General features: G+C 41.6%; 1 protein-coding gene across 8 annotated transcripts in view; it reads left to right on the top strand.

Moving 5' to 3' along the window:
- Nucleotides 1-13,983, top strand: part of LOC139276457 (centrosomal protein of 164 kDa-like) — a 209,885-nt gene extending 195,902 nt beyond the window's left edge. For all 8 annotated transcript variants that reach the window (XM_070894480.1, XM_070894479.1, XM_070894476.1 and 5 more), the window contains 6 exons: nucleotides 114-221; nucleotides 864-978; nucleotides 2,696-3,061; nucleotides 4,731-4,797; nucleotides 10,230-10,352; nucleotides 13,571-13,983. In XM_070894480.1, coding sequence (XP_070750581.1) covers nucleotides 114-221; nucleotides 864-978; nucleotides 2,696-3,061; nucleotides 4,731-4,797; nucleotides 10,230-10,352; nucleotides 13,571-13,667 — 876 coding nt within the window. In that variant the 3' untranslated portion in view covers nucleotides 13,668-13,983. The remainder of the gene's footprint in view (nucleotides 1-113; nucleotides 222-863; nucleotides 979-2,695; nucleotides 3,062-4,730; nucleotides 4,798-10,229; nucleotides 10,353-13,570) is intronic.
- The last annotated feature ends 11,573 nt before the right edge of the window (nucleotides 13,984-25,556 follow it).

Genomic DNA, 25,556 nt, shown 5'->3' with positions numbered 1-25,556 from the left:
TGATTGCCAATAGTGTAGGTGCCGGTATGATTGTAAACGTTACAAGCAAAGAAAATGATATCTATTCATTTGGGTACTTGGCTCATTACTCCTGTCCTTCTGTATTGCTTTAGGAAGCCCAGCACCTGGACGAGATGAAGTTAACAATGAAGAAAGGGCAGTTGTTACTACGACAGAAGGAGGAACAGCTTAATCAGCTGGAATCTTCTCTTGCTGAAGGGGTGGGTGTCCTTTTGAAGCAGCTCAATTGGGTGAACCATTGAATTGGGAGGGGGTGGGACATGGGCTCACCCCCATAAATCCATAGGTGGAAAATCTCAATTCCTGGGGGAGGGTTGCTCAGTGTAAGCACAGGCTTCTCATTGGGAGGCAACATCCTAGGGAGGCTGCTCTTTGCTGCTTTTAAAATGTACGAATATAAGGAAAGGATTGATATTGAATTCAAATCACCAGCGACTTATTTATTCCTTTCAATTCCCGTCCTGCATTAATAAGTATTTGAAAATATTATTTCTGCCAGTTTCTTCCCCTTCTCTCCTCATTACTTGCTGTGGGACTGTCTTACAGCCTTGTGTATGGGGCCACTCTTTGTGCAGGAGCCTCCACAGCAAGCGAGCTTGATGCTGCGATATTGGCCTCGGAGCTAAGCCCAGTCCTGTGCCCACCTGCTGTCCAAATGTATACTTCCCACTGCGATTGGGCAAGCTGGCCAATTGCCCCCCCTCCAACCCCAGGGGTGTTGTATCCCAACTGCCACCCTGGCTGAAATCAGCCACCTGAGCACTCACACCAGGGTAACTATATTTTTAAACACTTGCCCGCAGTGGATCCAAAAATGAATTTTAAACGTTTTACTCCACTAGATCTCCGATGAAGAGACACCGAAAGGCACAGGGGGCAAGAAAGCTGTAACCTTTGACCTCACAGACTCCGATGACATCAGCAGCATTGTCAGCATTGATTCACCTCCACAGAAAAGTGAGCTCAAAAAACAGATGTTAAACAATACTTCCCCTCCCTCCCCCCCCCCCGCCGCTAATTCTAGTTTTGTTTCCCATGTATTGCTCTGCATGTTTCTTGTATGTCTATATTATGATCATTATTTTTAAAAATAACTATTTCACCCATTCATTTTTCCATTGTTGACCTTCTCATCTTTCCTCAGCCATCTACGAGTGCAGATAACCTGCTTTGCCAGCAGCCATGGGAGAATGTTGAGTTAGTGCAATGATCAAAGTGTGGAGGCAGGGGCACACCACGAACAATCCCGATCCAGTGCTTGGCTGATCAGGCTGAGATTAGGAATTAGGCTCTTCAGTTGTTCATGGTTTAGACTCTAATTCGTACTGCTCTGAGGAACGTATTTTGATGCACCAAACCATGACACCACTCGATTGGCAATGTTTTCTAGGTCTTTTTTAAAGTGTTTTTTTTTTGCATAAAGTTCTTTGTGAAAGTTTTAGTTTATTGTAATTCCCGCAGACATATTTTAATCTGTATGTAATATACAGCAGGGGTTCTCAACCTTTTTGCAACTGAGGCCCCCCCTCCTCTCTCCCGTGTTATAAAAATTCCGCAGACCTTCTGTAATACAACACACGTATTTTTTTCTGTATCAAAATTGTGGGGGGGGGGGGCGTGGGGGGGGGGGGGGGGTGGGGGGGGGTGGGGGCGTGGGGGGGGGGTGGGGGTGGGGTGGGGGGGGTGGGGGCGTGGGGGGGGTGGTGGGGTGGGGGTGGGGGCGTGGGGTGGGGGGGTGGTGGGGGGGGGCCCCCAGTTTGTCCCACAGTCTATGGGGGGGAGTCAGTTTGTCCCACAGTCTATGGGGGGGGAGACAGTTTGTCCCACAGTCTGTGGGGAGGGGAGAGGGGAGACAGTTTGTCCCACAGTCTGTGGGGGAGCGATTCCAAGTTCCGGTTCCATCACATCACAACGGGAGGTTCTGGAAACGCTGCAGATTCGCTACCTCTGGACAGGCCAAGGTGCGGCCGCACTGGATAAGGATTGCGTCTGGGTCAGTCATCTCTAAACTGACTCTGTTCAGATATGAGTGCACGAAAACCAAGAAGCAGTTGCTCTGTGATTTGATGTATCGAAGCCTAGGCTTTGAAATGTTAGGATATAGATTTAACCCACAATTTCTTATCTCCCTTGTCAGTAAATGAGATCAGTACAGGTGGCTCAAGATCTGTAGCAGACTGAAACTGTTGAGATGCAAGTAACAGACTAATCCAGCACCAGATTGACCCATTGTTCATGTATAAACTTGCACAGTGAAACCTGGATTTTCCAATTGCCATTATTTTAAACACCATTTCAAATGGGTTATCATCAGCAATCAGATAATTCAGGCTTGAAGACCAAGTGATTTGACTGTGGGGTGGACATAATGTCGAGCCCAGTCACCTGACATTGATGCAAATGAACTCGAGTTCTGGATAGCGATCAGGTGGAGATACCCTGACCGTTTCTCCTCATGAACCCAGGGCACCTTGGGCAATTGTGACGCACCAGTTGAGATGAACTAGCTCAGCACAGAGCAGAGATTCCAAACGTGTCATCTTTTGTTACTGCTCTTTGGATAAACCCCTGGAATAATTGGGGAAGGGACTTTCAACAAAAAATAGTTATGTATAAAAATGTTAATTCTCAATACCTGAACTTTTTGAATGAATCTTTTTTGTTCTCTTCACAGCGACGTTAAAGGTCGAGTTGCCCCTTGCTCACCATGCCAAAGTACAGTACCTCAGTGACTCTGTTCAGAAAATTACCAACGACCTTAACAGTGTTCTCTGTGTTCTTGGATCACTGGGGATGCAGCAATCGCCGCTTTTTTCCACAGTACAGGGTCTCGGTGTCCCACCTCCCAGCAACAGTGTGCCTTTGTCTGTGTACACGTCCTTGACAAGGGCCCAGACTAGTGGGTCTTTGTTTTCCTCCAACACCATTCCCTTGCCTTCGCAGTGGACTTGGAACAGAGGACCAAATACCGCCTTCCATCTTCCCACAGCTCAATCTGTGGACGATGCACTCAGTGAGAAGTGGCACAAATATTTCCCAGGTCAGTTGTTAATCTATACTTACTGATCCTTAAGGCTTGTTACAAAAAATATATTTCAACTCTTGACAAAATACTTAATTCTTTAAGTTGTTTGTGACTTTTATTCTTGTATTTCTGTTATTTTATCTGACTTGAAGGCAGATTTAAGGAAGGATATACTTGCATTGGAGGCAGTTCAGAGAAGTTTCACTAGGTTGATTCCTGAGATGAAGGGGTTGATTTATGAGGACAAGTTGAGTAGGTTGGGCCTATTCTCACTGGAGTTTAGAAGAATGAGAGGTGATCTTATTGAAACATATAAGATACTGAGGGGGCTTGACAAGGTAGATACAGAGAGGATGTTTTCCCCTCGTGGGAATTTAGAAGTAGGGGGCATAGTTTCAGAATGAGGGGTCACCCATTTAAAACCGAGATAATGAGGAATTTCTTCTCCGAGGGTTGTAAATCTGTGGAATTCTCTGCCCCAGAGAGCTGTGGAGGCTGCGTCATTGAATATATTTAAGGTGGAGATCGACAGATTTTTTGAGTGATGAGGAAGTAAAGGGTTATGGGGAGCGGGCGGGGAAGTGGAGCTGAGCCCAAGATCAGATCAGCCATGATCTTATTGAATGGCGGAGCAGACTCGTGGGGCCAAATGGCCTATTTCTTATGAAGTTGGGCAGGTCTGAACTAATAGACTAGTCAGCGTTTGCAATCAGAAACACTTTGTACTGATGGAGTGAGATAGGTCTTACTGCCCTTTTATTTACTTTTTCAGAGAAAAAGTCTGGTCTTGCCTCCGACATAGGGAACTTAACTACTATAGTTAGTTTTGAGGGGCCAGCCTAACAGAGACCGATACTCCCTTCTAGAGCGAGTAACCAAATTCAAATTGCAGATGAGGCTGAGATTCAAACCCTGATCTCCACTGTGGGAAATCTGCACTCAACCATTAGACGTAGCTCAAACTGACGCAGAGCATATTTTTGTGTGTTTTAAGCCTAAATATTTTATGCAATCAATAAAATATAACGTGACCAAGACTGGTTCTTGAGGTTTTCAAAATGATATTTTGGGGGCATCAAATGTGAAAGAATAAATCATGAACTGGTTGTTGAATCGGTAACAAGGGGACATAGACTCAGGATTATCAATAGTACGATGAAGGTGAAATTTAGAAGATTTTTTTCCACAAATAGCATTATTAGAATATTAAATACTTTATCAAAAGTGGCAGTTGAGGCAGAAACTCTTGGGTAAATTTTACAAGCCCCCATACCACTGGCAGAGCTTCTCATGGAACCCAGCTCATATCAGATGATAATCGGTGTGCTGCCCATGATTTTCCATCCATTGACATCAGTGGACAGGAAAAGCTTTCAAAATCCAATCGATACTTCCTGATTTACTCTCACATTATTTTTAGCTTTGACAGTGTCCTGTGCTATGGCCATTTGCCCCTCAATTGATTTCCCAATTAAAAACGTGCGAGTACCTGCCCATCTTCCTGGCACAGAATGATGTGTGAAATAGGAAAGCTAAATGAGGAGAAAAAAATTCTTGAGGGTTAGTCAAACCGGATTTTCTTATTCAATTCATAATTGGGGAATCAACTCATTGGACTTGAGGTCATTTGGTTATGGTGTTGATTGCTTTTGTTTGTAATCTGGTGATTTTCTGCCATGGCCAGGAGGAATACCGACACTAAGTAGAAGTTCTACACCCCTTGAGAGCCGGTTGGGATATGTTTCTGCAAGGTAAGAGTTTCATATCAGAGGAAAATTTCTTTGGCTTTGTGGTTACCTAGTCAATAGGTTAAAATTGGATCAAACTTCACTCCGCGTGGTAGTGGGATGGGGCTGGGTTCATTCTCCCAACATTCTTCTCATTTCATTGAATCCAATTTCACCCAAGAAGGTTGTGAAGTCTTAACCTCACTCATCACTCCATCCTTGGTCTCCTACACTGTTCCAGTGAAGCTCAAGCTCGAGGAACCGCACCTCATCTTTCGTTTAGGCACTTTACAGCCTTCTGGACTCAACATCGAATTCAACAATTTCAGACCACAACCTCTGCCCCTATCTTTTTTTTTCTCTGTTTTTTTTTCTCTATCTCCCACGGCAGCTGTTGATGATTCCGCCATTTCCATTAACACCCTATCTGGACTCATCTTTTGTTTCCTAACTTGTCCCATTACCATCTCCTTTTGCCTTGCACCATCATCCCTTTTGTTTCTTATTCGCTCCTGCCTTCCACCCTATCACAGACCTTCCCTTTTGTTCTTTCCTCCCCTCCCCCTTTCCCTGCCCCTACACTTGCTTAAAAACCTGCACCTATTTTCTATATTTTCTATGTTTACATCTCTTAACTTTTTCCAGTTCTGTCGAAGGGTTTTCGACCTGAAACATTAACTCTGTTTTCTCTCTTTTCAGATGGCAGCAATTTTTGTTTTTATTTCAGATTTCCAGCATCCGCAGTGTTTAGGTTTTGCCCCAGATATTGCTAGTAGTCTTGCCTACGATGCTCCATGATTGAGTTTCTCTCTCTCCTATGCTTGAAGCATTCTGCTGAGCAAACATCTAATTCAGCAATAGAGAATAACTCATAGAGCCGTGATTAGCGGATTAAGCTGCTAGGTAATCCAGGAGGCTTAAAACCACCAGTTCATTGCTGTGCGACTAGGCTGTGGAATATTACTTCACCAAAATGGAAAATAGATCTTTCAAAAAAAATTGAATGAATGAAAGTTCTTTGGTTCTGCATATTATTCGAACTTTTGTTGAAATATTTAACCCTGGGATTGTACAGAAAGAAAGACTTGCATTTATATAGCACCTTTCATGATGTCCCAAAAGTGCTTTACAGCCAGTGAAATACTTTTTAAAGTATAGTCACTGTTGTAATGTAGGAAAAGCAGCAGACAATTTGCGCACAGCAAGCTCCCACAAACAGCAACATGATAATGACCAGATAATCTGTTTTTGTTATGTTGATTGAGGGATAAATATTGGCCAGGTCACCGGGGATAACTCCCCTGCTCTTCGAAATAGATCTTTTACCTGAGAGAGCTAACAGGACCTCAGTTTAGCGTCTCTTCCGAAAGACGGCACCTCCAACAGTGCAGCACTCCCTCAGTACTGCGCTGAAGTGTCAGCCTAGATTTTTGTACTCTAGTCCCTGAAGTGATACTTGAGCCCACAACCTTCTGGCTCAGAGGCAACGTGTGCTACCCACTGAGCCACAGCTGACGATCTACGTGTGTAGATGTTACACATCAAGAAGTGCATTTTTTTTTTTAAAGTGGAGGTTATTTTAAACGAGTCTAGGTGAATTTATACCCCATCCAGTTTATACATTTAAGTTGACCCTGTAGCATGAGAGGTCACAATGGCATCATAGTCCAGCATTAGTCATGTTTTGTTCAGAACCCGAGAACACAATCAACTTCCTCTCCTCTTTGTCACCCGAGATAAAAGTGGACAGAAGTTTCTTGTGAACACTTCCTATACCCATTCAATCAAATTTGTATAACTACTGTATGGTAATTTTCCAGTAAAAATGATTTGAGTAATTCGTGTCACCTGACTGATTGTGAAGCAAATATTGCGGCACCCTAGTTCTCAGAAAGCCTAGGTGATATGCAGTCAGTAATTTCCCAGCAGCATTAGACAGCAGAAGCACACAGATTTAATTTGCGTTCCAATTGCTAGATATCGGCTTCAGAGTTCAGAATACTAGTGTTTTTATATATGTAAAGTCGTTTTTTTTGGGTGGTGGTGGTGGGGGGGGTGGGGGGTGTTCCCCCTTAAATGTCAGTTTTCCAAGGTTGTTGCCAATAGAAACCCAGATGAGCAGGATTAGCTCCAGGGGACAAGGATTTTGCACATCACAGAATCTGCACACACTCTCTAGCTTGCTGGCTGCTGTTCAGCAGATTTTTCAGACACAAAAATAACCAACCATGGCCTGTTGGAAGAAATATATAGGATAGTGTTGCTGTATCTCAGCTCTATATTCTCTTTTCTGCTAAAATACCAAGAATAACAATCATCTGAATATAATCTGACCTACACTTTTTTAATTTGTCTTTACAACAATATGTAACTTGTGATTCTATTCATGAATGTAGAATGAGACTTGTTACATTTCTTGACCGTTTTAAACACGTACTTTTTTTTGCAGACAAGTACAGTTGACTAAAATTTAGATGCATGCACAAGCAGGTTGTGCACGCATTTCCTCTGTCTTGGTCAGCCTCAATACAGAACAGATTTTTGCATACATTCTAGTTTACATACAAATGTATCTGCAACTATGTAGGCATGTGTCTGTGAGCTTTCACTTCTTACTCTATCTTACATCTTGCAGTTCCAGCTTCCTACTCTCTCGCTCCCTACTCTGTTACTTTCTCACTGCCCACCTTCAGTTCCATATGGTATGTTTGTCAATCAGGCGTTCAACACTGGTGAAATCCTCTCGCACCTTGGAACTGTTTCACCTGTGCTAAGCAGCCTGTGTGACCACCCTTTCCTTTCTGTACCATGATTTTACAGTCTTTATCTCCCCTCACCAGCCTCTGCTGAAACATTCCCTCTGTGCCTTTGTCTTCTGGGTTACCTGTAACAGGAACCTCAGGGTGTCTCTCATCAACACTGAACATTGCATCATATGTGTTGACTATATATTTCGCACTGATCTATTTTAAAAAAAAATTCTAAATTTGTTATAAAGTAACGATGAGTAATAGAAATTGTTGGAAATGCACAGCAGTTCCACCCACATCTGAAAAGACAGGTGAACAGGTTGGGTCAGAATTCCCTGGAACAAGTGATCGGAGCCCTGGACATTGCATACCAGGATAGTCATGGTTCAATCCCCCAGTCTTTGCTGATCTAGCGCAGTAGGGTATCCGGAGTGGAACCGTAACTGGCCTCAGCCTTCCTGGGTGAGGAGGGAGAAATAAGCCAGGCTTCCCACTTAATTGCTATTCAGTGAAGGAGCAGGGAGAGCATGGGGAGTTGTAACTGCAAGATACAAGCTGGAATATGGCGTGAAAGCTTATTGTGACACATGCCTGCTTGTGAACAAGTATGAGTATAAATTGTATGTAAGCAATCTCACAGTCAAAAAACTAGCGAGATTGGGCACAGCGCTGTTTTTGCACCCTACCCAACGTGAACATGAACAGGATTAGGCTTGGTTGTGATGATTCCTTCAGTCAATTAGATGCCACTAAGAGGGCAATTTTAACCTAACCTAACCCGTCTGTCAAAAAAACTAGCGAGATTGGGCACAGCGCTGGTTTTGCACCCTGCCCAACCGATATAACTCTTGTTAAAGTCAGTGGAGAGCAATATTGGGCGGGGTATAAAACCGGTGTTCCACCTGATCCCGTGGGTTTCCCGCTGGGCAAGTTAGATTAAAATTACCCTCCTAATTGTCTAGTGTTGCAAATTGGGTGAGTTACTTGGCAGTGACCAGTGGCCATATATCTGTACCCCAGCAAGGAGTCAACACCTGAGGTGAAGGAGAGAGTAGAAAATTATCAAGAAAGGAAAAGGGGAAAAAAAGCACATGTGCCTATGACGCTCTTTTAATCCACAGATTTGATACCAGGGACTACACCAGCCGCATACTATTCACTAACCTAAATATGTCAGGCGTGCCTACAGTTATGTACTGTTGTCGTCACCTAGGACAGCTGCTTTACCTTGCTAGGCAGCCCTTTTGCAGTTGGCTATTTCTTTGTTGAGTACTTATTCTGTAATGGCCAGAGTACATGCATCAAAGCATTCCTAATTCGGAACAGTAAGCTTCTGGGCTAATTGAAATGGTGGCATGATAATCCAAATCAGCAATGCCAAAAAAGCCTTTCCTGGCTAATGGTCATGATGAAATATCAACTGGAAAGAAAGGTAGTGGGGTGAGCCATCGGCGTCTAGAAATTCGAACTTTTAGCACCGGCAGTTAAGACCGGTTTTGAAGAAAAAAATGGCGGCCGCCTCATTTCCACCCGCTTCTGGTGAGGACCACGCCGGTCAGCAGGCCTGCCGTTGCCTGCGCTCGCCGCAAGTATTTTAATTTCCAGGAGCGTGATGTTGATGGGCGTACAATGCCAAATTGCATGCTCAGCGATTTTGGACATCGCCGCTCCTCTTGCCGCCCTCTCCAAAGCACGCCCATGCGTGTTGCTGTTGGCAGCGCGTAGAGCCGGGAGAAAGCAGCGGCGAGTTATAAACTTACTGAAAAACATTCGGTACAATTCACATTTACCATGCTCCTTTTAAAGAAGTTATACCCAAATAACTGACTTCAATTGTTTTCCAATTTATTGCAAAAAAAAATCTTTAAAATGATCCAGATCGAGCTGGCTTTTTTTTGATAATTTAATTTATATTTTTGATCTTTTCATCAAGATCCAGTTTGCATCAAGAAAATGCCGATGAACCCCTTAAGCAAAGAAATAATAAGATTTATAGAGATTTTTTTGTTCTTATTGAAAATATATACATAGATGCTTGTATAATATACAATTCCTATACAACCATAATCCTAAAATAAACTTTGAAGAACAGTTTGGAATTTCCATAGTACATGTCTTATGATCATTGCCCTAGTTTGACAAATTTAGCAAGTGGTCAGTACTCACTGGTATCGCTTGCATCTTTGCCTCTTTAACAACATCTCACTTCCATACAATGGTGTTACTCCCTTTGTCTTGCACTCAACCTATTAAATTTTCTGCGTTCGGCTTCTATTTTGGGCATAATCTCAGGATTTCTCGTGCAACAGTTTAAGGACATCTATGCCACGGTCTTCCACTGTTAATAAGGTAACTGTGGGAGAATGCCGCACTGATCCTTCAGACTCAACCTTCTACTGTTCTGATTTTTGCCGGTGGGAAGAGCGCGTTGCATGGGAGCTTTGCTCATTTAAAATAGCAGTGTCAAAATACTGATAGTGCCTGCGCTCTTTTTGCGGGCGGCCATTAACCTTGCCCTGCACTGGCACCGCCTGTTTTCGTGCTTTATCGAATTTCTAGGCCATCCTGTCTTGAGATGTTTTGTTTTTATCTTTTGCTACTCAATAGTGAAGAAGGTAACTTTGTGCAGCTGATATTTTTTATCATCGATCTCAATTTTAAATTACTGTCTGTTGACATTCATTTAGTAAATGTTATTCCTCGCAGTGACCAGGTAAAAATGTTACACCAATCCCATTCCAAAATTACACAAGGGGACAGAAGCTCTATTCAAGGGATGATCGACGCTAATAAGAAGTGGCTGGAAAGTTTCAAAAAGGACCCCAAAATGTATCCTTCGAAAAATTCTGAAACCCTATTTAGGGCTCATTAGCACAGATTAAAGGGGCCCTTCTGTCACCTTTTATTAATTATGTTACTCTTGGAAGATCATGGAGTCTGTTCATTGCAACAACAAAAAAATGTATAGTAAAGAATTAGTTTAAGAACTTGATTTTTTTAAAAAAGTTTTCCTGGGATGTAGGCGTCGCTGGCAAGATGGCCATTCATTGCCCATCCCTAATTGCCCTCGAGAAGGTGGTGGTGAGCCGCCACCTTGAACCGCTGCAGTCCGTGTGGTGAAGGTGATCCCACAGTGCTGTTAGGGAGGGAGTTCCAGGATTTTGACCCAGTGACGATGAAGGAACAACAATATATTTCCAAGTCAGTATGGTGTGTGACTTGGAGGGGAACGTGGAGGTGATGGTGTTCCCATGCACCTGCTGCCCTTGTCCTTCTCGGCGGTAGAGGTCGTGGGTTTGGGAGGTGCTGTCGAAGAAGCCTTGGCGAGTTGCTGCAGTGCATCTTGTAGATGGTGCACACTGCAGCCACGGTGCATACAATGCAGATAACACAGCACAAAATGCTGGTATTTATTTATGCCAATTCTTGTTTATTTATGACACTGTTAAGCTAAAGAGCAGAGTTTTTAAAACCAAAGTGAAATATTCTTGTCATGGCGGGGGAGTAGCAGCTGTTGTGGTATCAGAAGAGGGGAAGAAGCATGCCTGCATCTGTCGCTGAGTTAATCCATGGCTCATAGAAATGGAAGATGTCAAAGAATATACCCAGAGGATTGAGGGCATGAAAACAGACATGGAATTGCACAGAGAATAAAATTTTTTTAATCTGTATTTTGAACAGTGATCATTATTTTTCCCTCATGAAAAAGCGGCTGAATGGTGAGCGTGTTGTTGTAGAGATGGGCTTCACTTTAGACTGGCGTTAGCCCAGCTAGGCTTTGTTCGATTCAGCAGTATCTCCAGTTTTCTACACAGAATTAGTTCAAAGAAATCGTAGGTTTAAAGGTCTGGATCGTGAAATTTTTTTAATTCTTTCCCTGTATAATTGCTTGTTCCGGTAGTTAATGGTCATTGTGTCTGTGGCTTTACTTTGAAGGCAGTTCTTTAACCTTTTTATCCCAATGGGCACATTCATTCTCCGATAATTAGCTCATTTGATTATTCATAGGGCTGTAATTTTGCCTTGGTAAATTTCAGGGAAAATCGTGGATTAGTCATGTTAAGGAGACACGAGAGAAACTGAGACCCTTTTCATCAAAACAAAGATTGAGAGGATATCTGGGAGAGGTGTCTAAAATTATGATGGGTAAATAGGGAAAAACTGGTCAGTGAGTCAGTAACTAAGGGGGCATAAATTTAAGACCATCATCAAAAGAACAAGAGGTTAGAGGATTTGTATTTTATTTTTACACAGTGTAATTGGATCGTAACATTCCCCAGCAAAAACAGTGTGGAAGCAGGATCTGTAATGGCTTTTGAAAGGGAAGATCACAGTCTGTAAACATTGTGTGTACTTGCTTTGCTTGGTGCAGTGACGGTTCAATCTATGGCCTGATGGCGAAGAGATGCTGGAAACACTGCTGAGTCTAGGGGAGGGTCTGAGATTCTCCTGGTTGGTAGTCTTCCTTGTGCCACTGTCTGTTGATGGAGGGGGCCTTTAGGGCTGTTTATGTGGAGTCAATTGTTGCTGACACCAGGCTTGGCAGAATAGTGTATTTCTGCGGTAGATCCAGACTGGAGATAGAGGGGAATGCTGCTAGACGTGAGAGGTGTATGCTGGCCATGTACATTCCCACAGAGAGCCTGCAGCAATACGAGTTGACTTTAATCCCAACCAGCCTAATGAGATGTTTCGGCTGGTCGATTTTTTTTTTGAAGGCAGGAAAAACTTTTTGCTAATAGTATTCATCTGAGCCCTGTGCTGGGAGTGAAAAGCAGGGTTGCTGTCGGGGCTTGATGGACCCACGTTGGAGAATGGTGTGGAATGAGGCAGAAACATGGGTAGATGGCTGTCAAGGACCCCAAGAATCGTCACGGGCTCTGTTCCTTCTGTGACAAAGATACAACTATAAGCCTGGATGTTCAGAGAGTAACCGTAACCATCGGTAATTTTTAAACCAAACGTTTTTAGGAAGGCGAGTTGTCATGATGGTACACATTGCTCTTTTTGAGGTTTCATCCTGCCTCATTTTCCATGGCCTTCCTGAGCAAAGCACCAGCAGTAGCCAAGTGACATCCTGCTGCTGAGAGCTATAAATGCTATTTTGTACAAGTCACTAGGAACTGTGCACTGGTGCCCATTAATGAACTGCTGTGATTTTTCTCCTTTCTCACTTTCAGCTACAATCTGCTGCAGTGGGTATGAATCATTCTATGGGAAAGAAAAACACGGTATAATTATTTTCAAATGCAGCCATAATTTTATTTTCAGATCTTGTTGGGACATTGTATTGCCCACAAAAACTTGACGCCTTCGCAAAGCAATCGGCCCGAGTGCAGGAACTCCATGGTATGGGAGATAGTATAGGCATGAAACTTTGTTGCTCCACTTCTTTTAACCTCGTCCCTGTCACTGTGCTTCCTGCTTAAAAAGAATTGGCCTGTTTTTTCTTTGTTTTTTCTTTGGGTTAAAATGCACTGGTGGCATCGTCCGTAGAAATGGCTTGGAGGAGTCACTGTGCATAATGGCAGGAGGCAGCTGAATTAACACGAATGAAGACATAATCCAGGATGCTTCAACTATTTATCAACTGGGCTCCTTCACATTGTTTGGCTCAGTAATTCCTCAGTTCTTGTAATAACTTCAGCAGGAGTAAAATGTTAAATAATAGGATGATGGTCAGTTAAAAATGCTTTTTTTTCCTGTTTTATTTGAAGATGTATTAATAATGTAACTCCCTCATTAACGATGAGATGGGTAAAAATGCCCTTAATTACAGTCGTGAAGTTTTCAATTTGGATAGTCAGGGACATGTTTTGAAACATTATAAATATTTTCAGGAGTTATGTAGTGGCGGTGGATTCCAGAAGAAAGACTTGCATTTATACAGGGTCTTTTCATGTCTCTCAGAAGCCTCTTCAAGCCCTTCACCCACTTTGAAGTGCAGCGACTCTTATTGCTACGTCGCTAAACAGTGCCACCATTTTGTGGACAGTAAGATCTCGCACAGATATCCAATCCTACTTTTCCTTTACGTACATTTTCAGTCCTCTCTTCACAAGAACAAGCAGGACTCCCTCCACGCAAGGTTTAATCCAGCTTGGATTGGATGAAAACAATCAAATCAAAGTCTACCACTTTTGAGAAGCTGCGGTCTCCTAACGGTAGTTGCACTGTTGCCTTTCAACTGGTGCAGTGAGATAATATTCTGTCTGATGTATAGACCAACCCCAAATCCCCTTCTTGGAAAGCACCAATTTCATAAACTATAATGGTAATTAATTTGAATCTGCTACATTCAGCAATAAAGTATTTTCGACTCAGTATTTTTCTAAGTAACCCAATTGATTATTTAGCATGTCATGTACAAAGTACCAAAATCTGTGGTGGTGGGAGTCACCATGCTTTCTGCCAAAGCTTTAACTGATTGAATGCATAAAATGCTTTATTTATTTTCAAATGCAATGACTTGATGTTTTCATTTTTTAGATTTTGTATAATAATGCAGACTTATTATTGTCACTTATTGCCCAGAAAAAAAACAACCTGGATCTGGACACACAGGAGAACACAAACGTTTGCAAGCTTCTGCTCAGGCTAAATATTCCTCTGCAAATCCAATCTGTGGTTCACATTATATGTAAGACCTAGGATTACAGAGGTTACCTCCAAATGTCAGGAGTACAAGACTTTCAGTATTTATCTGGCATTTCAATACCAAACTGATTCTCCGTGTTCTAAGTGACAAGCCAGTTATTGCATGTCCGTTAATGTATATTTCCCCAATACAAAGCTGGAATCCCATATTTATCACCTTCCCCTCCCCACTCCTTTTTGAGGCAAGTTGACGGGTTCTACTTCTCTTTCCAGAAACACATCTAGTTATCTCTTGAACCTATTTATACTATTTCCTTCTAGTATTTAGCTATATAAAATCCTGGATCGGCCACACCTGGAGTACTGTGAGTAATTCTGGGCACCACACCTTAAGAACGACATATTGGCCTTGGAGGGAGTGCAGGTTAGGTTTACCGAATAATACCCGGACTTCAAGGATTAAGTTGCGAGGAGAGATTACATAAATTAGGGTTGTATTCCCTAAAATTTAGACGGTTAAGGGGTGATCTAATCAAAGTTTTCAGGCTATTAAGGGGAACAGAGAGGGTAGATAGAGAGAGACTATTTCCGCTGGTTGGTGAGTCTAGGACTAGGGGGCATAGTCTAAAAATTAGAGCCAGACCTTTCAGGAGTGAAATTAGGAAACACTTCTACACACAAAGGGTGATAGAAGTTTGGAACGCTCATCCACAAGCTTTCGGCTTGTAACTTATTCCATAGTCTGTTATCCATGCTATAAGAAAGCTTTACCAGTCTTCCACTCTTGAGTCCTAATTATTTTGTGTGCTTGGTACAGGAGCCCTTGTCCGAGTGAACAATTTGCCTGAATCAACTATCTCAATCCCCTTCCCAATCGTAACATCTTCCATGAGGTCATCTTGAAGGCTCACCAAAGTTTAACTTTGTTAACCTTTCCTCATAACTTCGATTCCAGTTGCCCATCTCAACATTGCAAAAATCCTTTCTATGCTTGGGTGACTAGACTGCACAAAGTAATCTAGATAAGGTCTGAGCAGCGCATTACACAGCAACAATAAAACTCCTTTTGATTTATGCTGCATTTCTCTGCTAGTCAATGGCAGTGCTTTATTTGCCTTTTTTAATTATAGCCAAATACTGCACTGACCGTGTCTTACATTCACAATAACCCCTAGATCACTTTTCTATGCTGCATGATTGATCATTTAACACAGTCATTCCTTTGGCACCGTGTTTTGATACCAATTATTTTGCAGTGAACTGCATTTCGCAGATATTGGTATATTTACCTCAAGGATCCATACTCTCTGAATCTGACTGTTTCTCCTTATTCGCCCTGGCTCCTGTTTCAACAAACTTGTAGATTTTGTTTACAGTACTTTTTTTATATACTTACAATATTGTAGCATGTTCCCCAAGATTGATGTCTGTTTATAATAGTTACCCATTGTTTCTTTATTTCTTTTATTACTATCGTCAGTGATTATTTTTTTTAACCATACCCATTAATTATCTGGTAGGAACCTTGTCAAAGACTTTCTGAAAATCTAAGCACATATAAGTTTCATCACCCTTTCCACAAATCTTTGCAAACACCTTGGTGAAGGCAATGTGTAACTTAGCCACTGATTAGAAGGTCCCAAGTTTGATTCCCAATGTTTGCTGAGTTAATTGATCTGAGTCTCAGTGGCAGTAGGAAACTTCATCATCTCAAACTAGGGAGGAAAGAAAATCAACCAAGGTTTCAACTCATTACTATGCAGGCAGTGACCCAACAACAACAACTTGTATTTATATAGCGCCTTTAACATAGTATACCGTCCCAAGGTACTTCACACGAGTGTTATAAGACAACAAAATAAATTTGACACCGAGCCAAATAGGAAGAAATTACAGCAGATGACCAAAAGCTTGGACAAAGAGGTAGGCTTTAAGGAGCGCCTTGAAGGAGGAAAGAGATGGAGAGGTTTAGGAAGGGAGTTCCAGAGCTTGGGTGTGGACATCAGTTGAGGAGAGAACTGGGCTTGAATGTGAAGAACCCAACATTTACATAACTCACTGTCTAGGCTCCCATATGAAGAATGACCATTTGGGCCAGGTACCAGAGTAATGTTGGTCAACTTTCAATCTTTCAGCATCTCTCTCAAGTTTAGGAACCTAGACGGGTAAAGTGGAAACTTCACTAATTTCAGTCCCCTTCTTTTAACTATTGTATTTGTCCAGTTGAAAAATATTGTCTGTTTTTAAGAGTAGTAATATTTTCATTACTACAAGTCAATCTCTTGTGGCGTTGCACACGATGAGTCAAGATTAGTCTTCAGGTGAGGATGGGAAAGTCAACTCAGAAGATAATTGGGCCAGGGCATGCAGACATAATCCAGTCCCAGTTTAAAGTCATATATTCTGATCTTTTTATATTCCCATTATAAATTCCTATGTCCACGCTTAGAATGGAAACTGCCTCTATAAACTTATCACACTTCTATTTTACCCTCCTGCCAGTGGTGGGGCTGCAGTGACTGCACTGTGTGGGGAAGGGTGTAATTACTGTATGACAAGTTAGCATAGGTGGTTTCCATTATAAATGTGGATTTAGGAATTTACCATGAAAAAATGGAGAGGAATAACTCCAGGATTTATTTGATCCGAGTTCCAGCTTTCTACTGGTTCCTCAAGTAGCCCAAAACTTTCTCCAATTTATTTACAGCGTATATATTTGTGAAATCCTTTGCTGTTTCTTGATCTCAGCAATTCTACGTTCAATGTTTCGGCTTCTCGAATATTTTTACCTGTTTTTTTTATCGAGTCCTCCAATCTGCCAATTCCTTTTTCTGTTTTAAAAGTCTTCTGTCTATCCCAAATCCTCTTAAAATCTCCATTTCACCACATTAACCTCTGTTCTTTTAATCCGCTTGGATTTAGCCAGAGTGATTTTTGAGTGCAACGTTAGCAGTGGTTTGTTAAATACTTCCTATTTATTTACTGTGAATTATTATCCAGAAGTTATCATTTTTTATATATTCATTCATAGGCAGTCCCTCGGAATCGAGGAGGACTTGCTTCCACACCCAAAGTGAGTTCTTTGATGGCTGAACAGTCCAATACGAGAGCCACAGACTCTGTTACAGGTGGGACAGACATTCGTTGAGATGGGGCTGGTTTGCCGCGCGCTCCTTCCGCTGCCTGCGCCTGACCTCCTCCTGACCTTCTCACGCTCTTTGCGTTGAGACTCGAAGAGCTCAACGCCCTCCCGGATGCACTTTCTCCACCTCGGGCGGTCTTCAACCTGGGTCTCCCAGGTGTCGCACTTTACCAGGGAGGCTTTGAGGGTGTCCTTATAACGTTTCCGCTGCCCACCTTTGGCTCGTTATACACATATATATGTATATGTATGTATGTTTAAATCTAGCCATCAAATGTCTTGTAAATATTTCTAAGCGCAATCACAGAGTGAAACAAATTCCTTTTGCATTGAAGTATATTTGAGGTGCTGCAGAGCTAAGTCGCAGGAAAGGGTAAAGGGTCGTTCCACACACAGAAAGAATGCCACTTCCCAGACCCCGAGAGGTTTACTTTCACGCCATAATGCCATCTGAGGTTTTCAATGAGATTACTGCTTTTTAGTTACTCATGGGCACCCATTATTCTGTGCATTGGTAATTCAGAGATTAACAGCCCAAAGGGACAGCATGACAACAGCAGCGATCAACCCAGGCTTCAAACAAAATTAGCTCAGTCGCAGCAATTTTAACGAAATGCCTTTTGCGCATTTTAAATTGAATTGACAATTAACTCAAAGTAAATAACTTTGAATGAAGGCGACCAGACTGTATGGCACTGAGAAAGTTATCCTGAGATTGTTTTAAATTTAAATCGATGACTCCAGAACACTTCAGAATTAGAGCTAAGTGCGAAAAATAGCACCTTCCCCAACCCTGTGGGAAATATTTAAATCCTGTATGTCTATGATGAAGAAATCTGTGCATTTCTTAACATTTATTGCCTTACATTTTTGTGGTCCTTTGCAGAGTGGAATTTAAAAGTCAAACCCCACATCTTCATTACCTGACGCATAATAAGCTTGTCTTGTATGCAGTTTATGGTACCTTGAAGTTGCATTGCTCAAGGGTACAAAAATAGACAAGCTGTGCAATACTTTGGAAAGTGTTCTAATTCAATTGCCAGACTTGAAATTAGAAATAGTACTAATTTCAGCATTTCCCAAGGCAAACGTATGACATGAAATACACCCGACATTATGCATATTTCATTAGATTCTGCCCCTATGCGGAACATGTTTGGCTCTCTGACCCTCATTATCATGCTAGTTAAAATGCTTGCTTCAAAACTGTGACGAGCCTGATTAGAGGTGGAAGAAAAGACGTTGAATAGCAAAATACCATTAATTAAGCAGCAATGAATGTCCTGAGTTTACCGACTGAATTAAGCTCATCAATTTTCCAGGTTCTCCTGCATATACATGAAGTCCAGTCTTATAACCTATTGACTGTTATTTTCTGGTGATCAACTGTTTCCATCATTCAGAGGGACGAGGAGAGGCAGGGTTATGTACAGCAAGAAAAAGCTCTCAAAACTGCAATATATAAAATAGTGCTTGAGACAAAGAAGGAAAGAATGTACATTTATACAGCGCCTTTCACAACCTCAGGACATACCAAAGTGCTTTACTGACTGAAGTACTCTTGAAGTGTAGTCACTGTTGTAATGTAGGAAACGCAGCAGCCAATTTGTGCATAGCAAGGTTCCACAGATAGCAATGAGATAATGACCAGATAATCTCTCTCAGTGATGTTGGTTGAGGGATAAATATTGACCAGGACACCAGAGAATTTCTCGTCTCTTCAAACAGTGCCACGGGATCCTTTACGCCCACCCGCTAGGGTAGACGGGGCCTCGGTTTAATGGCTCATCCGAAAGACGACACCTCCGACAGTGAAACATTCCCTCAGTACTGCTCTGTAGTGTCAGCCTAGATTACGCACTTAAGTCTCTCGACTTGAACCCACAACCTGCTGATTGAAAGGCAAGAGTGTTACCACTGAGCCAAGGCTGATGCACGTTATTTCTCAGTTCCGGTGCAGATTACATACCATAAGAGGTTTGCGTTCACGCTGCGATGTCATCTGTTAATGACATTTCTGCTATTTCATTTCTCCCAGCCAAAATAGTGCATTTGTAAGGAAAACATTATAACTTCTCAGCGCACCTCATTGCAACCATGGATTATTTAGCATCATAATGTGTGTATTTTCTTTTTAACCTTCCTGCCATGTGTTGCAATGTAACTTGGAAAAAATCTGGGGCAGTTAATGGCAGCAACAGCCAATACAAATTCCAGTGATATTAGGCACCCAATATGCATAATTTATCCCATATATTATACATAATTGCTGGTACCAGGGAATAATTTCAAGTGTGTAATCATTGACCAACAGTTTTGAGATATCTGAATTATTCAATGAGATTGGTACATTGTATTCATTCCGAGGTATTCAGCTTATGTGGATAAACTATAACCCCATGCTTACTGCTTCTTAATCATATCCAGTTGATTGCAGTTCTGGTTGTTCTTTGTACATATAAAAGAAAATAACATTTTATACCAGACCTTGCACTGTTCCTTACCTTTGTCCCATAATTGCTAAGTTAATAAGAGTACACCATTGTAACCTCCAGGTTTTCATTTCACCATTCTTGCCCATTTCAAAATGGTTTTCCACCCATCCTCTAACTGTGCAAGACCATACTGGGGTGAAACAAACTCTATGTTCTCTATTTTGGGCTGTCTTCGGCACCTCATAAGCGCAGCCAAGGTGAACATTTCACTGTCAGGAACTGGAACCATCCATTCTGTGACAGGAGTGCATTGGAGTGCCATCATTCTTATGTTCTCTCTCTCTCTGTCCCCCATTTATTGAAATATTCTTGTGCTGACTGGAATAATTGAGGATCCCTTAAAGCTAGTTCATTTTGGTACTGCTAACACAAGTTGTCATTGAATTAGATGATGATGCGAGTGATTAATTGTGGGGTTTCGAAAAGCTGACCTCATTTTTGTTATGAGGTGATGCTACATACTGTAGATGACCTTGGTGCCCTCAACCTCCGATGAACATCTTTAGTTTTATTATTACCATCAGATTGCGTGCAGGTTTTATCAGTTTTTACATGCTCAAAATTTATTTTTCGCTCCACAATTCTCTTGACTGTACAGTCGTTGCTCAGACTCTGAATAATTCAAGATTTTTCGTAAAACTGTTGTGCTTTGGTTTCGGCAGTAATTTTCCAGACAGTCCGAACTCATCATTATCCCAAGATGTAATTAGATTCATAATTCATCTTTTTTGCAACTTTCACCTCCGGAGAAACTCTCACCAGTAGTGGTGAATCATAGACTGTTTCTCTCAAACTGAATTGTGACGTTGGCTATCAAATAGACCATCTTTATACTGCCGCAGAGCCCTTTTTTGGTAACTCATATAGGCTATTTTTCAATCTTTTTCAAGTTGTGATTTAAACCTCTTCCCTGTAAATAGACTGTCTTGAAATGCTAGAAGGAAGACGTCGATTTTAACTCTGCACCGGTTTAAGGTGGGAAAGGGAGGGGGGCAGGGCGTGAGAGGCCTCATTAACATGCCATCGGTCCATTTCCTGCCTGGGAAGCAGGAAAATTGGCCGACCAAGGGTTACCTGCAGACATGAAGATAGATTTAAGGATTTAGGACTGAGACGAGGAGGAATTTCTTCACTCAAAGGGTTGTGAGTCTTTGGCATTCTCTACCCCAAAAGGCTGTGGATGCTCAGCTGTTGAGTGAATTCAAGTCTGAGATTCATAGATTTTTGGATGTTAAGGGAATCAAGGGATATGGGGATAGTGCAGGAAGGTGGAGTTGAGGTAGAAGATCAGCCATGATCTTGTTGAATGGCCGAGCAGGCTCAAGGGACCAAATGGCCTATTCCTGCTCCTATTTGTTATGTTCTTAAATGGGGTTCTGGAAAGGTCTTGTAAGGCAGTGGAGGACACGACTTTCCTTGGAGGACCCAGAGGAGCTCTGCTCCTCCTGGCCTCGCATAGAATTTTTTTTAAACGTGTTTGGGCCTGTTCATCTTCCTGGAAGTTCCCGACTCTCTTCAGCCTGGCAGGAAAGTCGAGGTAACTTCTCCGCTCAGGCCGGAGTGAAAATCGCAGTTGGCTCCCGACAAAGATTCCCGAGTCTTGGCTCTTGCCAGCCTGCACCACGGTTACTGGGAGTGGGATGTCCCCTATGGGGAGACAGCATATACTTCATATTAGTCAAACTGTCATTCTATCTGTGGAAATTTCTCAGTAGCTTAGTTTGGAGACTATTTAACATGATGACACTTGGATAACAAAGAATGTATATATACATTTGGCCATGAAATTGGAGCTATTTGCATGCAAACAATGAACATGTTGCACAATTACTTTTTCCCTCTTTTAACGGAGAATTGGATGCATTTATTTTTAACAACAAGCTAAAACAGAAACGTCATTTTACACAAACCCAAGCCCCAATATTGCACTCTTTAATTTGTGGGCTTTTTCTTGAATCCTTTAAAATGATCTATTTTTTAAAATGTAATTATTCAACTGCATTAATCTGCTAAGGAGTCGGGACTAATGCAAAAAAAACAATCCCCATGCAATCCAATTTGCACATATACCTGTTGAATGTACAGTAATCTTTTCTATTTGGAAGAACCCCTAGTGACTATTGACACACTCCTCGAAAATCCCTGGCTTAACGTCTTAAAGGCCGTGCCAGCTACCCAGAGTAAAACCCCTGCTATATTTGCAGAAATCATTCTCTGTCGTTGATAGACAACAACAGAAATATGGCAATAAAACAGAAAAGCAAGAGTTCAGAATTCTCAACAGACAGCACACACTAACCCAATTTTAGATTGGACAGAAATTTGATGACCTTGTGCACTCGTGGGATCTCCTTTCAGACCCCAGTTTGAAAACGCATGCAGTGGAGGATGTAAAGATTTGGAATCAAAGTTATATACAAGTGGGCTCCACTGCAGAAGCAATCCTGTCCCGGTTTTGAGCAAATTGCAATGCAAGTGTTAACTAGACATAGGTTCAGCTTTTCTATAATGATTAATGTCATGTGCAATAGTTTTTTTATTCCAAATCAACTAATATATGGATCCCACTATTTATCATCGTGTACGGGAACACAAAATGTCGATGAACAAAAAGCCAGGCAGAGCTCTGGCTACATAACCATCCCGCCTCCCACCACAAAAATAGATCAAAATCTAGTTCAATAATAATAAAAATTCAATTATCTTAGACGTGATCAGCATTTCTCTTTAAATCTATTTATCAGATATAACCGGCTCCCACACATTGCACATTAATGTAACCCCGAGATCTTTAGGGAGGTAATTGTTGTGACGAGTCACCCGTGTTAGTTGCTATTTATACTCTTTCACTTTATGGCGCTTCATGATTATTAAGAAAAACCTTTCGGGATTTTTTTTAAAAGAAGGATTACGCTTTCAAGAAATAAACTTTTTTTACTGACAGTGACTTTTTAAACTATTTGTTTTATGTTGTGATATCACTGTCTCAACGCCTTTTAACTTTGTTTTGGTTTATATACTTCTAAGAGCATGCCAGCAAAGAGCCACCTGAGAGAGAAAGCAAATGTTTTGTAAGTAGGATTATAACCTTTAGAAAACAGTAGTCCGGTGTCACCAAACACCAACTGGTGTTATTTAAATTGGAAATGAGCAGTCCAATTTGCTTATATCTATATTACCCTGAATATATCGTCCAGGAGCAGGTGTTCTAAGTTTGGTTCCACCCAATGTCATTCATGGAATTTACCTAACTGCAAACTTGCACAAATGGTCTTTTGTTAAAAAGGTTTACAATCCCTCCGTGGATTCCTGCAACCAGAACTCCCTTCTCTATATACATATATCCTCTCCCTTCTATCAAGCCCTTCAATAGCCAGCTATCCCACATTCTCAGGCATATTTATTAAACTAGACATAACACTACAGGACACAAGCCAGTGTGGAGGAAGCTACAACCCATTTTGCTGCAATTATTTTTGCGGTTTGTTTCCCCTCAAGCTAGTAAGACACCTTTAACAAACAGAGGCCTGGCAGAGACAGCTGTGAGATTAGGCTGCACCAGTTACACAGTACGCCCTTTGCAAACAGGAGCATTTGTATTTTCTATCACGTGCAGTATAAAGAGGGCGCAAGTTCGCACTTTGCGGGTGGAAAGAAAACATTGTGTTGAAGGCTTTGTTTCAACATCCATGAAGGGAGATATCCAACTATTTCCATGGGGTCTTCATGTCTTGGTCACTTGAGTACGCGTGTGCAAAAAATCTGAAAAAAATCACCGGTTTCACAGAAAACTAACCAGAAGAAAACAAAAATGCCCAACTCACTGCATTCATCGCCTTCTGTGAACGGGAATCTGACTCAAAACCCCATTCTGATGCTGAGTCTACTCCCAAACGTGCCCTTTCTCTTTACAGCTGCTCACTGGCTTCTGTGCTCCCAACAACTTTGGCTTTTATTGCAGAATTCCACCATTTGCAGTTTTTATTTAATTCAAACCTTTAGCAGTTGTCTCAAGTTGTCAATTTTACCCTAAATCTGAATAATGGGAACCGATCTCGTAGGTCCCGGGATACTGTGTTGTTTTTAATAAAAGTGTAGTCACGTTTGAAGATCTAACATGGGAGGGGTTCTGGTCTGGGCCTCGACAAAATAAAGAAAGGGCTATTGTTGTCATTCTCCTACATACAAGCAGCAAGTGGAATAATAATTGTGAATCGCGTTTTGGAGTATGTGGAAGTGTTGAGTTCGATGCTTTTGGTATGTGGTTGTAAACGCGGCCACTGGTTTATAGGGGCTACTTTGGTCATTAAATAAATTGTTACCCATGTTTTGGAACTCACAAACCAGTGGCCTTGGTCATAAAGATACAGATACTTAACAATTTTGCTTTCATTAGCCCATTTTATGTGTGAATTTTAATGGTCGCTGTGCTGATGTACACTGACCCCTGAATACTTTGGTATGTAAATTCCTCGGACATCAATTGTCAGTTCCCTGTGTCCAGAGTATAACATTTCCTGCTTTTATTAATCTATGATTATGTATTTTGTATGTAGAAGTTATTTTTATGCTTTTATTAAAACACAAATCTTGCGTTACTGTTAATCTATTTGCACTTTAGTCTGCTGGCCCTGTTTATAGAGTCCGTTGAAAGTAAGCTTTCCTTTGTAACCAACCTGCAATATAATTCAAACGTTGCTACTTTAAAAAAAAAATCAATATCGTCCTTTGGAAATTGTTTTCTGAAATGAAACATTAAGATTATTTTTATTTCTCTTCGTCCTCTGATCCAGGATGTTCCCTCATCATAGCCTCAATCATATAATTCTCCAACCCCTACACAATATCTGCTCTGTGTCCTGGTATTGATTTTGTGCCCCCACCCTACTTATTTCTGCAGCTCTCAAAGAATTAGTGCATCTCCACTGGTAAAGGCAGGCAAACTCAAATATTGGTCCCCAAATATTATTTCCCCCTTGAACGACTCTCAGAGAGTGAGCATTCGGCTTCTGTGACTGCAAACACAGAAGAAGATTTTAACAAAGGTGCACAAAAGTGCTAATCTCACAACATCAAACCCACACAACAGACTACAGCTGTCTTACTGCTGCCAGAGACAGCCTGCGTATGGCAGCGGGTCAGGGAGAAAAGTGGTTCCTGGTAGGCTAGTCTCCCATTGTGTGATAAATTACACATCTTACTGGAGGTAGCAACACTATTAACTCAGCTTTACCCCCACATCAGTTACATAAATTATTTAAGTGCATCAAACTTTATTCTGGTCCTCTAGGGGTTAACGTTTTCTGCCACCTTTGTAACTCCTTGTTGCTTTTTTAAATTGGATTTTTATTTCTTAAAACAACCTCCTCCACTTTGCTGGGAGCAGATCGCACAATGGTCCACAACCCAGACCGACACTGGGCGCCTGTTGTCAACAGTGACTCTATAAACAGAGCTAATCGTGTTTACACAAGCGTGTCCTTTGACTGTACAGAGATTTGATGCATTGTATGAGTTTCACCTCTGGAAATAAAATATTTTCGGTTAAACTCGCCACATTTTTATTGCTAACTGACGCGCAAGTGCTGTGTTCACTCTTGAGCTTCGGGGCATTTACATTTCACATCGTGAAATCTACAAAAACAAACTAGAAAAGTGTCCTGCATTGGTGAACATAATTCATGTACGTACAAATTGATGTGTTCATAATAAAGGATGAAATTGAGTACTGTGTCCAATGAGCAAGTGTGACCTTAGCTCCTTTAATAAGACTCCAGAGTGCAGGTACCTCGTGGGTGG

Source organism: Pristiophorus japonicus, chromosome 11 (assembly GCF_044704955.1).
Source record: "Pristiophorus japonicus isolate sPriJap1 chromosome 11, sPriJap1.hap1, whole genome shotgun sequence".
NCBI lineage: Eukaryota > Metazoa > Chordata > Chondrichthyes > Pristiophoridae > Pristiophorus > Pristiophorus japonicus.
This window is presented reverse-complemented; position numbering and strand designations above follow the sequence as displayed.